Here is a 16,153-nt window from a genome sequence, read left to right on the forward strand (position 1 = left end):
ACAGTAATTTATGCCACATGCCCTCCGCTCTATGTCCCTATTTGCCTGAACCACCATAGCTTTAGAGCAGTCCTCCATTTTCCCAGTAGCAGCCCCGATGGTTCTACTGAACCTTTTCTCTCCGGGGTCCATCTCCCTGCTTCCGCCACCACACTTGGCCAGTTCTTTGACTGACATTCCTCTCTCTCCAATTTCTTTCGGACTTCTCATCTAATTTTCACCTCTTGGCGGATCATACACTACCACGCCCCTTCCCCATCTATCAGCAATAGCCTTCGCTAAGTAACTACAACAGAGGTAAAGTATTTGAGCCTGGACATGGATGTCATCTAAACTGCCCACATAACATGAGAATTCCCCGGTCAATGTCACAATCAAGCCTCTCTGTTTGTACACAAAATATATTTTTATTAAGACTTTTAAACCTGTGGTTGTGGCTTACTTCAGAAAAGTCAGGTTGCTTACATTTAACAGTAGTTCTTGTAGTGGTCCATTGTCCTTCACACTTTGGATGTTTGCGCCTGTGTAGACAGGACCTTGGAACCTTCGAGAGCACTAAGCTATAAGCTTTTGGGCAGTAGCCCCACCCTTTTGGTGACACACATATAGCCCCTCACAGATTACCTCCCTCAGTCCTTGACCACCACGATCATACATAAGAGGTAGATGACTGCTACAGCAGGGAGGTGCGAGGGTCGTGTGAAGGACAATGGACCACTACTGTTACAGGTAAGGTAACTACTGTTACAGGTAAGCAACCTGACTTTCTTGTTAGTGGTCCTATTGTCCTCCACACTTTGGAGATGGGTGAGCTATTCACCAAGATGGCAGAAGAAGTGGGCATCTACCAAAGAACTGTGTCAAGGATTGCTGCTCCAAACTGTGAATGAGCTCTTGATCTGGTGTCCAAAGCATAGTGGCGCACAAAGGACAAGGGTCCTTTCCATGTTGCTGCCCAACAGACGCCATCTAACAGAATTCAATGCAGTTAAGCCATAGAAGTCACCACTGCCCTTGCAGAATGCATTCTGGCTGTGACTCATCCCACAGCAGAGCTGCTTAGATTCCTGAAAGCACAGCATACCAGAGCCAGTACAGGGCTTCTGGGATAGCTGGCAAGTGGAGTGGCTATTAGGGCTGATGTAAGGCCCTCTCCCACAGCAAAGCACAGTGGCATGTAGCGCGTTTGCATCGGGTCTGTCTAGTAGAGCCCCAGCAAATAGCATAGAGGTCAGTTTAGTGGGACTCTCCAAGACATGCTAAGGCTAAGCACTCCTTGTGCATGTCTGAAATGGGGCAAGTAAGGCAGCTCTTAAAAGAGATTCGAGCAGCCATATACTGCTTCAGGACTTCTGAAGAGAAAAACCTTAAGCAGAGGGGGAGCAGTTAAATAAAGACATAAAATGAGAATAACTGGTGGGGAAAATGAGAGGATGGACAGAACAAACGAAAAACTAAAGAGAAAGGGTGAGAGCTTTATTTGTTTGACAGCTCTCCTCACATGAAGTGCAGCAGAAGGTCTCCTGAAGTCACTATCACAGAAGACGACTGAGGGAGGTAATCTGTGAGGGGCGATGTGAGTGTCACCAAGGGAGTGGGGCTACCATCAAAAAGCTTATCGCTTACTGCTCTAGGTTTCGAGGTCCTGTCTACACAGGCACAGACATACGAAGTGTGGAGGACCATAGGACCACTAACAAGAACTGCCTGCTTTACAACCTCATGAAGGTCCCTGCAAGAGGAAAAAGGGTTCCCCTCGTAACAGGGTGGCACAGAGGGCTACTTTTGATCCTTTTGTACACCAGCACTTAGTCAGGATGTCAGTCATTGTCTTTTAAAGCAACCAGGTCCTCACTCCATCATCCTCTGCAAAGGGTTGCCTTTGCTCTCCCTTGTCCTCACTCCATCTGTAAGTGGTGGCAGTAAGCTCAGCATACTCTGTCCTAGCCACTGCTTGCCTCATGGTAGTAGAAATAAACAGAAGAGGAAGGCACCACTACCTACATGCTTCATTTGCAGGAGCTTCAGAAACCTACTGTTTGAATTGGGAGTGCACATACTGTGTAGTAAGTAGGCTTCTGCCATCACACTGTGGGGCAAGGGGTACCTGCAGAAAATGTAGATGCTGTACAGTGTGCACAGCAGGGGGTTGTTATGAGTAACAGTGTGATACAGAAGCTGTTAAAGTAACTGGGTGTAACTTGTCAAGTAGTGTGGAAAGGTTAATTGATAATTGCCATGGGGCACATGCCCCAGTGTACCAATGCTGTCAGCACTCCTGATAAGGAGTCCTCCTCCTCCTTCTGCTTGTTACTCATAACCATCGGCTCCAATGCTGCTTTTAGTTAAACACAAGCACAAAACTTCAGGAGACTCTTCACATGTCTCCCACATACTGTCTAGTTTGGCACTTGGATTCAAACATCTGGAAACAAATCAGCCAAAAGGAGGCCCAGGAATCAATGCACATATTCCATTTTTGCTCAAAAGAGCGCAAGTTTCTCTTTGCCCGAAAGAGCGCAAGAAGGGTGAAGTGAATGGCAAGGACTCACTTCTTATTTTTGCTTCCTTCTGTTATTTCAAACACTTTCCTGTTCTGCAAAAAAAAAACCCCGAAAAACCAGCATGATCCCAAAAGCACTCACTTGTTTGCTGGACTCACAGAACTACACATGGGCATCAATTTCAGGTCCAGTTGTCATAGAACTATTTAGAGCAGAGGATTTAAAGAATAAAGACATGAGTAAATATTCTCAGAGGCTTTCCTTTGGCATTTAGCCAATACATTCTCTTGCTTAGTTGCAAGATAAACATAACCCTTTACAGAGTCCCAAGTGTTTACCACAGTCATGATAAGGAGTCACATTTCTTCCTTTCCTCTTTTGGGGGATGATTCCATTACAGCAGCATTACACGCTACTGTACCATCACTGTTTTTAAATCAGTTTACTCAGTTCATACCCAGCTTGTTTTCAGCTGAGCTGTCTCTACACAATTATTGCCTTTTATATACAACTTAATTGCACCCCCCAAAAAAGGTATTATAATAGTCTTATCTAAATGCTTCATTTGCCACGCATGATCCATCCCTTTAAGTACTTCTGCTAGGCTACCCTTAATGGAAATTGCTCAGAAATGCCACAGCAGCAGTTTCATAAAAAAGAAGAGCTTGGGTAGCTACAATGCTGCATTAGATCAGATCTCCCTGCAAATCCACTCCCCACTTAGAATTGTATTTTCTTTTAAAAGCTGCTTGAGTAGATAATTTTATTGCTTGTCCAATGGCCAACATTCCAAATTAATAGCATGTGTACAGAGGAACATTATGCACATGCAACAGGGGAGGGGTGATTTTCACTGATCTCCTCCTTCCTTCTGCAGCCAAGTGTGCCTCCCCAAAACACATCCCCAAGGGTCCCACAAACCTCAGGGACATATATTCAGGAGTCACAGAGGGCCTGTACACTTTCCCAAGTCATGAAAAGAAAACTTGTTCTTCAATAAAAATGTGTAACTGTAGTATATACAGTCTTTTCACAGAAATGACATTATCCAGTGTGGTCTAGCCTAGAATTTTGAGAGTACTGACCAAGGGAAATGTGGGTTCCAAATGCTTGCTCAGTTAAAAAGCACCATTTGTGGCCTTGGGCAAGCCTAGCCCTCTTCAAGTTCAAAAACTACTCTCCTCAATCCATGGAATGTGGGGAAAGGGAAATGGGTACAGTCTGCCCTTGGATGTTCCAGTGTTCAGTGTTTGTCTCCACCGGGTGGCTCTGAACCTGGGGTGGGTTCAGGGACTCCAAATTCCATGGAGCCTCTCTGAAGATAAGTGGTGAATACAGAGAGGGCTGGGGGCACATCATCAGCGAAACATGACTAACTAACATGCTCCTGTTTCCCTCTCCCTGCATTTAACCAATACGGGAAGAGTAACTTCTGAACAGGGCTTCTCTCTCCCTTCCCGCCCAACACAACCTGTTTCTCAGAACTACTTTGAGGTGATGTACTCCCATGGGCACTGTACAAAGCACCTGCTTTAAATGTGTGAAATAACTTCCCTGGGTCAAACGACCCAGCTGGTACCTACACATAACAGGACATAAACACCTGGCTAGCAACTACACAACTGTATCCCCCTTCATATTGTCTAGTTAGTAGACCTTACTCATGTCCTGCCATCACATTGTTCTGGTTTCCCCCCACCCACATACTGTTGCTCTTGGTAGCAGCAGGTAAACATTAAATTTCATGATCTCAGGAAACAAGTATGTTCTACGAGATATAAAACAGCAGGAGTGGGAGCTAGATGCACAACTGCTTTTTAGTAGCAGCTGCACATTTAACATCACATCTAATCTGATGTCAGGTCTTGAGAAAGCAAAAGGATACATAGCAATGAGAGATGGCACAGACTGGCACCCCAAGCCAGAGCCCTGCACACATACCAATGCACCAATCAATGGCGGATTACTGCAGAGACAATTGCCTACAGTGGTGAATCCTGGAAGGCAGCCGATCTTGGAACGGGGGAAAAGTTTTTTCATTCTTTTGGAACTTTTAATTCTTTTTTAAAAAAACTTTTAAAACTGTCACTGCTGGTGGCAGCAAGTGATTAAGCCTCTTGCCACCCAACCGGTACAGTGAGGAGGGTAGGGGTGGCGAGGATGAAACCCTCCCTTTTTTTTACTTCTAAATGCCACCGCATTGGTGGGATGGGGGCCAGTGAAGGCCACACAGTGGCGGCTGCAGGGAGCGCAGGGGGATGAGATGCGAGTCCCCCCCTTGGCTTGCAAGCCCCCCCCCCCGCATGGCACAATGGTGTGACTGGGAGGACTGTGGGGGGGGGAGGAAGTTTCCTCATTTTACCTTAATAGCAATAACAAAACAGCAACAAATATTTATATGCCACTTTTCAACAAAAGTTTCCAAAGCAGTTTACAAAGAAAGAATAAATTAAAAAAAGATGGCTCCCTGTTCCCAAAGGGCTCACAATCTAAAAAGAAACATAAGATAGACACCAGCAACTGTCACTGGAAGTACTGTGCTGGAGGTGGATAGGGCCAGTTACTCTCCCCCTGCTAAATAAAGAGAATCACCACGTTAAAAAGGTAGACAGCTTCTGCTGTGTGGAAGATCTGGAGTGAGGGAGAACTCCCCTCCTCCCTCTCAAATGAGTGGCATGGGGGAACTTCCCACCACCACCACCACAATCCTCCCAGTCGCCCCATTCCACTGGACAGGAGCATTTTAATGTAAAGGCCAAGTGGGGGGGAGGAACTTGCCTCTCATCCCCCGGCACTCCCCACAGCCACCACTGTGTGGCCTTCACTGCAGTGGCATGTAGAAGTAAAAGGGGGGGGCATCATCCTCACCACCACCATCCTCACCACCCTCCTCACAGTGGTGCGGGCGGAAAATCCTTGGCCAAAAGGCTTAATCCACCCCTGGCACCAACGAAGTACTTGTGCACATATGCTGAAAGGACTAGGACAATCCTAGACACAGGAGAGCACGATTAGGACATGAACTGTTAATAGAGAACATGTTGTGACACCTCAAAAGAAATTGGTACCATTTTATTTTATTTATTTATTTATTAATAATCCACTTAACACCTATATCTCAAGCAAGAGCATACAACTTAAAAGATTAAATAAAACTCAATAAAAACAATTAAAGCTATTTATAAAATCATAAAAATTTAAAAATAAATTGTTTTAACCAAAAAAAATTGAAATCGTTTTAGCAAAAGGCCAAAGAAAACAGGTGGGTCTTAAGTGGATTTTTTTTTTTTTAAGGCAGCCAGAAATGCAGTTCTTATACTGACAGGGAGTACATTCCAAAGCCCTGGGATAGCCACAGAGGTGTCTTGTTCCCACACTGCCACCAAACAAGATGGTGGCAGCCATAACCGAAGAAGGCACACTCTTATATAACCTGGACCCACTCATGGTACTTTAATACATTTCTATTTCTATTTCTAAATTCTTAAGTACTTTAAAAATAACTTTTCTGGCAATGATCTAGGTCCATGTTGTAATTAATTAGGTGGATGAAATACACATGTAGGGTAAAGAAGAGTCATGAATTAACTAATGATGAATGAAGCATGTTTTAGCAGAATTGGTAGTATTTCTATGCTAGTATTCCTATAGGTAGTATCACTTAATCTTATTACTTATTACTTTATCATTTAATAAGGTAGAGCCAGCATGGTGTAGTGGCTAGAGTGCTGGACTAGGACCGGGGAGACCCGAGTTCAAATCCCCATTCAGCCATGATACTTGTTGGGTGACTCTGGGCCAGTCACTTCTCTCTCAGCCTAACCTACTTCAGAGGATTGTTCTGAGGAGAAACCTAAGTATGTAGTACACTGCTCTGGGCTCCTTGGAAGAAGAGCAGGATATAAAAATGTAAAAATTAATAATAAAATTAATACAGTGTTGTGTTTCAACTTTTAATCTGTTTATTTATATTAAAAACAGGTATGACTCTCATACCACAACAAATTACCATCCTTAATGTAATCAAGTACAAAGAAAGGGGAGGGGACTTAGTTACAATCTAAGAAAAACAAGTGTTAATATACATGGATTTTCAAGTCAAGACCACCAGATGTCTCAAAGTCTGCTCATTTCTCCTTTAGCTCCAACATTTCTAAATCACCATTTTCACATTGTTTATTTTTATGGAGTGAGATACCAATGATGCATACTTTTATAGTACGGTAGCAGTGTTAAGTACAAGGCAAGGCTGGGGAAAAATATCCCATATTTTTCTCACTTAGTCAAATTTATTGTCCTACACAGGAAGATGTCTATTTATTGTATCATTTGAAGGGTGATAAAAAGATCTTTTCGCTGCAGATAAAGGAGAGAAAATATATCACAAAAAAGGGGACAAAAGAGAACACACATTTGCATATGCTAATTTATGTGTATAGTTGCAATTTAGAAAGGATTACTATAATTAAAATCGAACAAAACAATTTATCACAGACAATGATCAAGTATCCTGTGTGCCTGCTTCGTCTGCTGCTCAAGTGCTAACCATATTTTTCTGTTCCATTGGTTTTTTTTAATTATCAGACAGTGAGTTCCTTGAGGTTAGGAAGTTTTCTGCTTTATCTAAGGAAAATATCATTTACTCCTAAGTATAAGGAGATGTTTTTAATCACTACTAATGGTTAGACTAAGACAGTGATTTGGACAAGGCTCAACATTTTTTCCCCAATAGACTGCATTATTTCTTGGTTTTTGACTTCCTAATGCTTCTAAAAGGTCAAACAGCTGTACCCCACATCAACTAACTATCAATATTACAACTTGATAGTTACTAATAGGGGAGCAAGATAGGCTGGATGCCCTTTCTCCCATGTCAAGGTACCCTGCCTTCCGTCGTAGGTGACCTGTCTTCCAGGCTGCCTAACCATTGATCAGTCACAGCCGACAGTGCTGATTACATTGAGAGACCATGCACAAGTGTGCTTACTTTGTTTATTTGTTTAACTTCCAGTTTTGGCCCTCCAGCCCATCTTGCTCCCAAGTGTGAACACCTCATCTTGTTCTGCCATGCCCACCACAGTTTGTGCCAGCTTCACTTTCACCAGATAAATCTCACACACAACATGCAAGACATCTGAGCTCTGCTTCACTGAGTGGCCTGGTTATTGGTTATTACTCCTCCCCAGTCACACTGGGGAAGCGCAGCCTGAAAGGAAATTAAGAAACCATCCTGTTCTGCCACATTATAGGAAGCCATAGCAACTGGAGGTGTCAGCAACAACCTAGAAGAGCCCAGTGGCAATGAGGGAAGATCAGAAGGGTATGTGTTGTTGCTGCTGTGCAACATGGGGGCCCCTCTTAAGCCCAGGGCCCTGATCGCCGTTCCTTCAGACAGACCTGGACTGATACGAGCCAATATCAGAACCTGGAAAGCCATTCAAAAAAAGGACTGTCCAGATCAATAAAAAATTTAAATTTTAATGTGTTTAATCTATTGTGATTTTTATCTGGTTTAATGAATTTTAAATGTTTTATATTTTATATTATGTTTTAATCTGTATACTGCCTAGAGATGTCTATATTAGGCGGTACAGAAATTCAACAAACAAAATAACATGCATCCACCTGCATCTGAGAAAACCCCAGAAGCCATTGCACGAGTCACATCATTGATTGTTTTCAACACAAAAATAGAGTTATCTGACAAATCAGGAACCATCAAGAGCACACAAAAGCTATGGCTTGTTCTATAGCTCTTCAACATACTGAAATAAAGGGACGCCCATTGTATTCCATTTACAAAACACACAAATGTTTTTCATGGTCTAAGAATTGTTGCTTTACAATGAGGCAAATCTGGTAATTCAGTCACGATTAAAACTGTAAAATGTCATATTCCTGGATCTGACATTTCTTCATCTCCAAAACCACGTACTGTATCATTTTGGTCACACTGAAAAAAGGCTGTAAAATGAGTGCTGCGTAGGAAGCACGGTATATTATTTTGCATCTCCAAGTATGTGAGCATCAGATTTGCATCTCCTCTTGCAAATTAGGTGTATCGGTTGAAAATGCAAATATAATATGTGTGATGCACCTTGTACCACTTTTAAAATGTGATTGACAGATACTGGGTGCATTGATATTGCTTAATACTAATAATTATTATTCTACAGAGCTTCTTCAGCTTTTTTGTTGCTGTTTCCTAAATATGAAGTAGTAAAAAGAGAAGCTGAAAACAGGGAACCATCCAACATAATAAAAGAAAAGAAGCAAGGTCCTCAAATAGCAGATCGGCTATATTACAGCAACAGCTAGATATGCTTATTAGGATTTGTATTGGTCATCTTGAAAGTTACAGACTAAAAGCACTCTTCCTTCATGAACTTTAGTGGGGGGCATTTCCCAGCCAAGTTTACTGTGAACTTATATCTGCATATTTTATTTTTTATAAAGTATTATGGACCATACGTTTGCAAGAAGAGCTTGGCTAAAATTATGTAGCACTTTATTGGTCTTAAAGGTAAAGTCAAGTTGTGCTGTCGAGTCGGTGTTGACTCCTGGTGACCACAGAGCCATGTGGTTTTCTTTGGTAGAATAAAAGAGGGGTTTACCATTGCCCTCTCCTGCACAGTATGAGATGATGCCTTTCAGCATCTCCCTATATCACTGCTGCCCGATATAGGTGTTTCCCATAGTCTGAAACATACCAGCAGGAATTCGAACTGGCAACCTCTTGCTCCCTAGGCAAATTACTTCCCCGCTTACCCACTTTATAAACAACATATTTCTACGTACTGCCTACATTAACTCTACCTCTCCCACCTATTTTCATACCAAAATATATCTGTGACTACAAGGGAAGTTGAATTGGGAAACTTACATAGAGCTCAAAAAGCTCAGCTTTCATTTAAGGCAAAGGTACAAACATTGCCTGGGTCCTTCTCCTGTCATTCTAACACTTTGCCTGGTTTAGCAGGACTAATATGGAATACTTTGGCTATGGTGCCTTTTAAAGTGGTGGCTCTCTACTATTCAGCAGGAGGACAGAACTGTCCCTATCCAACCCATCATGGCATCCTTCAGTGGCTGTTTCCGATGTCTCCCTTCTATTTCTTTTTAGATTAAGAACGCTTTGAGGGCAGGAAACCATTTTCTCATTATATGGCTATATACATCTCTTTAATAATCTTTTTTTAAAAAATAAAAGGCATTAAATTATTTTTAGTAATGATATTCTTATAAAACCTGGAAGACAATAAATAAATAATTATATTAAAATAAATAAATCAAATTTGGGTTAAATGTGTTAACCCAGGTCTTCTAACCAGGAGCACTGAAAGTGGTCAACTCAAATCTATCAGCTCTGAGGATTTCACTGAATGCCTTCACACAATAAACTAGCAGGCATTGCATAAGAACAAATGAAAGACTAGTTAGGCGACTCAAGAACTGAGCTTTTTTCTTTAATGTCCCACACACAAACTCTCCCCAATGGTTTGCCATATCAAACTCTGGTCAGGCGTCAAGTTTGTATGCATGTCACATTTCTATCCTTATCAACGAAAAGCAAACAACATGAATGACGTTATCAGAGAGATCTGCTTAGTCTGCCAGAAATCACTTAATTATAGAAAGCAATAATCCCTGTCAGACCTATAAGGTGTTGTAGAAGAAATCTAATCTTATTACAGTATAGTCACACTACTGCCATCATTGCAGTGTTGTGTATCAAAGGTTAAGTAAGCACAAAAAAGGATGGTTTTCTTCCTGGGACTCCTCCCCTACACAGAAAGGCCAGATTTACGATTTGCTTTGTTCACAGATATTTCTCCTAGTAACTATGGGAAGAGGAATTCTGACTCCGATAAAGTTTTTATAATGAAAAGTGGAAGAACTTTGCTTCTGCTCATTCATTCTTCCAAATAATCTTTTATCAATGACCTTTTAAAACTGCATGTACAACAGAAGGCATCATGTCACAAAATCTTGAACTTCAGCGCGTCCATGATCCTTAGGAAATCTCCAGATTGGTTTGTGCCAATTTAGGACCAACAAACAGAGGTATTTTTTCACACGACACATAATCAACTTGTGGAATTCTCTGCCACAAGATGTGGTGACAGCCAACAACCTTTAAGACCTCTTAAAGCTTTAACCTCTTAAGGCCAACAACATGGATGGCTTTAAGAGGGATTTGAATAACTTCATGGAGGGGAGTTCTGCCAACGGCTACTAGTCTACTAGTTGGAGGGCTATAGGCCACCTCCAGCCTCAAAGACAGGATGCCTCTGAGTACCAGTTGCAGGGGAGTAACATCAGGAGAGAGGGCATGCCCTCAATTCCTGCCTGCGGCTTCCAGCAGCATCTGGTGGGTCACTGTATGAAACAGGATGCTGGACTAGATGGGCCTTGGGCCTGATCCAGCAGGGCTGTTCTTATGTTCTAACAGATGCAGAAATACATGCATGTAAATCACATTTAGCCATTATTGTATACAAACACTAGCAGATAGGCTGGATTCCTGCTATAAACCACATGTTCAGTTGACCATTTGGCAAAGAGCACAAGCCTCAAGACACTGCTTCATACACCTAATTCTGCCATTAAGGAGTTATACACCACTGGATGCATTTTAAAGGTAAAGTGTGCCATTGAGTCAGTGTTGACTCCTGGTGACCACAGAGCCCTGTGGTTGTCTTTGGTAAAATACAGGAGGGGTTTACCATTGCCTCCTCCCACGCAGTATGAGATTATGCCTTTCAGCATTTTCCTATATCACTGTTGCTCGATACAGGTGTTTCACAATCTGGGAAACATACCAGCGGGGTTTCAAACCGGCAACCTCTGGCTTGCTAGTCAAATCATTTCCTGCTGTGCCATTAAGTGGCATATGGATGCATTTTACTCTTGCTCAAATTTTACAGCCCTTTCCTCATCTCCTCATCATGCACACAGGTTAATGCTTGTGGATCTGTAGCACAGATGTATATAACAACATTATTGTTGTGTCTTATTTCCTGAGGATGGGGAAGCATACTTTGAAGGAAACAGGAACACTTGTTCTGGACAATGCCTTAAAGGATATAATCAAATATCTTTACATGATAGCTATTTTAGTATTTTTCTATATACGGTAAAATAAGTTCTACAATGATACACAAACAATAGATTCACTACTGCAGACCATTCCCTCTTTAGGAGATGGGAACAACATCATATACAAATATTAAAATAAATAAAATCTTAGTTCCTAGCTACATTGAAAACAGGAAACAAAACGCCTTCTGCAGAGTACTTCATTAAGTGGTTGCATTGAAATAAAATGTCAGTGGCTAGAAGCTCACAACTATGGCAGCGTTATCCTGAGTGACTCAGGCAAGGTGGACATTGGTCAGGAAATGAGTAGGAACAAGAGAGCAAAGAAGTGGACATGGATCTAATCAGGACCTGGAATGGTCAGCAGAATGAAGAAGAGGACTCTGGCTTAAGAAGACAAAACCGATTTTCCCGGCCACCTTACTTTAAAAAAAAAATTCAAATTGCATCTATCTCAAAGTGGATAGGAGAAGGAAACGATGCTGAAGGACAGGGCGAGGGGACTGAAGGATGGGGATAGTGCAGGGGCAGAGCTGTAATTGTGCACACAGATTCCAAGAACCTGTGTTCATCTGCCGGCAAGGCTGCCACATGGCACTTCTTCTCTCCTGCTGCCGTCGAGGGCACCTAAAAGCAGGGTGGATAAAAATCAATGATTTTTTTTTTTAATGGATTTTTTTTTATTTAAATTGGATTTTTTAAAATAAAATGCTTTTTGAGGAAAATATATTACCATCCAAAGGTTATTCCATCATGAAATAAAGATTAGTTTTTTAATTATGTAGAATAAGGCTGTATATGTTTAATTTTTTTGGTAAATAAATTCCATTAATCCATTCACAATGTCATGCTCTTCCAGAGGTTTTTGTAAGATTATTGGGCAGTTTCTCTGCCTACAAGATATTATCACAGATGCTTGGTTTACTTTTGCAGTTCTCAAAACTGAATTTGACTCAGCAGAGATCACATGCCTCTTCTTCACAGCAAAAATGTTATGACGTGAACAGAGTTGAGAAAAAGACCTTAGTCCTATTGTTCTACAAACCTATGAATACAGAATCAACCCCTTCAGTGCTAAGTTTCAAGAAGTTCAGTGAAATAGAATAGAAACAATATTTTTCTGATTGTTTGGAGTGGAATAGATCTGCACAAGAAGAAAGTGAAACTAAGTGTGAGGAGGGAGGGGCAAGCAGACAAGCAGTACAAAATGAAAGTGAAACTTTCTGAGCACAATACTGCATAGCCACAGACAGACAAGTCTTTGGATCTTTTTGTGTGTATGACCTGAGGTTTATCACATTCTTTCCTTGGAGGAAAAAACCTATAATGGCAGCAGGCCGTAAAAGAGACCCAGTTTGGCAATATTTTAATGAAGTTCCTTTACCTATCGGTAAGGCAGGCATGCGTGCAAAATGCAAACACTGCAACAAAGAAATGCAAGGCCTGGTGGCCCGAATGAGGCAACATCATGAGAAGTGCTGTGATGAAGATGACCAAAGAAACACATTTGAACAGGCAGGATCTTCAGGTTGGTAAACATTTTTATTGAATCATATAATATTTCTAAAGACTGCCTTGAACTGTCATGTTTGAGCAAAATTATATTTCTTATTATTACTGCATGTTACTGTCATTTGGTACAGTTATGAAGAAAAGCAAATATTCCTTTTGGGGCAGTGCTGTGTACAATAAGCAGAAATTGTATTAACAATAAAATAACAGCATTGACTTTTTTGTTTAGGGGAATTCATGAATTCTGGAAACTATCCACCTTCAAGATCACCATCCTCCTGTTCTACAGTTTCAGAGTTATCCATCCAGGATAGTGCTTCATTAGCATCATCATCAGACACCCACAGCCACATATCACTATCACCTAAAAGAAAGAAAAAATCCTTCCCTCCTGGAACCACCATAGATAAGTTTGTGATAAAAACTAGCAGATTAGAAAAAGAGTTAATTGATGAAAAAATTGCCCAGTTTGTTTATGCAACGAACTCTCCTTTCCGTCTGACTGAGAACCCACATTTTATTAATATGGTTCAGTCACTGAGCCCAGGATACAGTCCACCCAGCAGAGCAGATGTTGCAGGGAAACTGCTGGTTAAAGTGTATGACAGAGAAATGGAGCAATGTGCAACAGCTCTGGAGGGTAGAATTGTTAACCTAAGTATTGATGGGTGGAGTAATGTCCACAATGATCCTATTGTACGTGCTTGTATAACAACAGAAGAAGGGAAAGTCTTCCTTGCACAAACAATTGATACGTCAGGAAATGCACACACAGCAGAATACTTACAAGAAGTGGCAGTAAAAGCTATGTGAACAAAAATTCAAATGTCTAGTACGCAGTTTGGTCACAGACAATGCTGCAAATGTATCCAAGATGAGAAGAAATTTAGAAGAGCAGGAAGGGAATACAAACTAATAACATATGGTTGCAGTGCTCATTTGCTGCACCTCTTAGCCAAAGACTTAAGTGTTCCAGAAATAAAGACTAATGTTGTTGAAATTGCTAAATACTTCTGTAACAATCACTTTGCTGCAGCAGCTCTGAAAAGGATGGGTGGAACCAAGCAAACGCTCCCACAAGATGTTAGATGGAACTCTGTGGTGGACTGTTTTGAGCAGTATATCAAGAACTGGCCTATTCTGATGACAGTTTGTGAACAAAATCGAGATAAAATAGATGGCACTGTCACGGCCAAAATCCTCAACATTGGGCTTAAGAGAAATGTTGAACATACGCTGAGCATCCTGAAACCCATCTCTGAATCTTTAAACAAAATACAGAAAAATAGCTGTTTTATTGCTGATGCTGTTGAAATTTGGAAGGAACTGAGTGAAAAAAACAGAACTACACATGGACAGAATTAAATTACAAGCATTAAAAAAAACGAATGGGACAAGTACTGTTTCCAGCTCATTTTTTGGCAAATATTGTCAATATCCAGTACCAGGGTCAAAACTTAAGTGCTGAGGAAGAGGAGTTAGCTATGACATGGGTATCCAGCAATCATCCATCTGTAATGCCAACTATAATAAACTTCAAAGCTAAGGGGGAACCATTCAAGAAATATATGTTTGCTGAAGATATTTTAAAGAAAGTCACACCAGTGAACTGATGGAAGTCACTTAAGCACTTGGATTTAGAGACTGTTCAAGTAATGATTTCACTTTTAACAGCAGTAGCTTCTTCTGCAGGCGTTGAAAGAATATTCTCTTCCTTTGGACTCATTCATTCTAAATTGAGAAATCGTTTGGGACCCGATAAAGCAGGAAAGCTTGTTTTTCTTTTCCAGATTATGAACAAAGAAGAAGATGAAGATGACGAGTGAGCTACAGAGGACAGTATTTAAGTTTTTCATGTGTAGGCTGGGCTGACAGTCTAAGTTTCTTAAAGTCGTAGCCATTTTGATAGCCGAGGCTGAAGCGTCATGTACCTTTTTAAGTAGTGTGTCGCAGCGTCTGTCCTCTTGGGATCTGAGCTGTTCTTGGCCTTCAGCATGGACCAATGCTCCGGACACCAGCTGTGCGACCGGCGGATCTACCTTAGGTGTGGCAAGCATGCTAGTTATCTCTGCAGGTAAGACATAATGTTTTTTAGGTAGATTTCCGACAGGCTTGGTCGATGCTGGCCGTTGCCACTCTGAGCACATCACTTTCTGAAAAAGAGGTGGAAAAGGAACTACTGGGCTCGCTGGTTCCAGAGAAGGGAAAACTTGTAAGTCTAGCGTAGAGGTTGGCTGGGTCGTGGTCGCAGGATCCGTAATGTCATTAATGGTGCGCTTGGCTTTGGATAAAAGCACCTCGAAATCTGTTGATGAAAAGAGCCTGATAGAGTTAGAAATGGGCGGAGCAACCTCTTCCTCAGAGAGCTCTCCTTCTTCTCTGTCTGAGTCTATGGGCCTGTCGGGGTCCGTAGGTACCGGTGGTTCAGAGTTGCTCTCAGATGAGGGGGAAGATTGATAGGGTCTGGTTTGAGCAGTAATGGGAACCTGTGTATTAATTGGACCCTGAGCAATAATGGGGACTTGCGAAGTAATGGGGACCTGTGTGGTAACGGGAACCTGTGTATTGGGTAACGGAGAGAAGGAAGAAGGAGCGGGCTTTTTTGCCTTTTTGCTCTTCTGGGGAGATGGAGGAGAGGAGGATGAGGAAACTGAATCCCTACGTCTACGTCTGGATTTTCGTGGGAGTAGCCTGGGCAGAAACAGACCCCTTTCGGAGAGGGGAATGGCCCTGCGGCGTGGACTGGAATCAGGGGAAGAAGAGGAGAGTCTTCCCTTGCCGTGCCTATCAGCCCTCTCCCTATGTCTCGCCCTAGGTTCTCTTTGTACATTCAGAGGGATCTGAATTAGATTATCAGAGGTAGATGGGCCAGGGATGGCCTGGAGTGGGACTCCCTGATCAGCCTGTGCAGTCAGCCCTGCCCTATGAGCTATCGGAGCCGCAGGTGGCTCAAGGGCAAATTCCCTCTGCAAAAATTCTTTGAGCCACTGGGTGGCGCCAGGGGAGAAAGGAGGTCTACTCACTGTCTGCGAATCCCG

At 42.0% G+C, this 16,153-nt stretch overlaps 1 protein-coding gene across 6 annotated transcripts in view; it reads right to left on the bottom strand.

Annotated features, from left to right (window-relative positions):
- The window catches only part of ARHGAP18 (Rho GTPase activating protein 18), a 130,116-nt gene that overhangs the window by 71,555 nt on the left and 42,408 nt on the right, over positions 1–16,153 (bottom strand). Inside the window, exon 1 of one of the 6 annotated variants that reach the window (XM_053286342.1) lies at positions 15,047–15,069. The exons of 4 other annotated variants lie outside the window; for them this stretch is intronic. Coding sequence is in view for 1 of the 2 variants with exons in the window: in XM_053286314.1 (XP_053142289.1) it covers positions 2,646–2,680 (35 nt within the window). In the remaining variant the exon portion in view is untranslated. Of the gene's footprint in view, positions 1–2,645; positions 2,696–15,046; positions 15,070–16,153 lie in introns of those variants that run through there. One more of the 6 variants, XM_053286314.1, reaches the window with a different exon arrangement.

Source organism: Hemicordylus capensis, chromosome 1 (assembly GCF_027244095.1).
Source record: "Hemicordylus capensis ecotype Gifberg chromosome 1, rHemCap1.1.pri, whole genome shotgun sequence".
Taxonomy (NCBI): Eukaryota; Metazoa; Chordata; class Lepidosauria; order Squamata; family Cordylidae; genus Hemicordylus; species Hemicordylus capensis.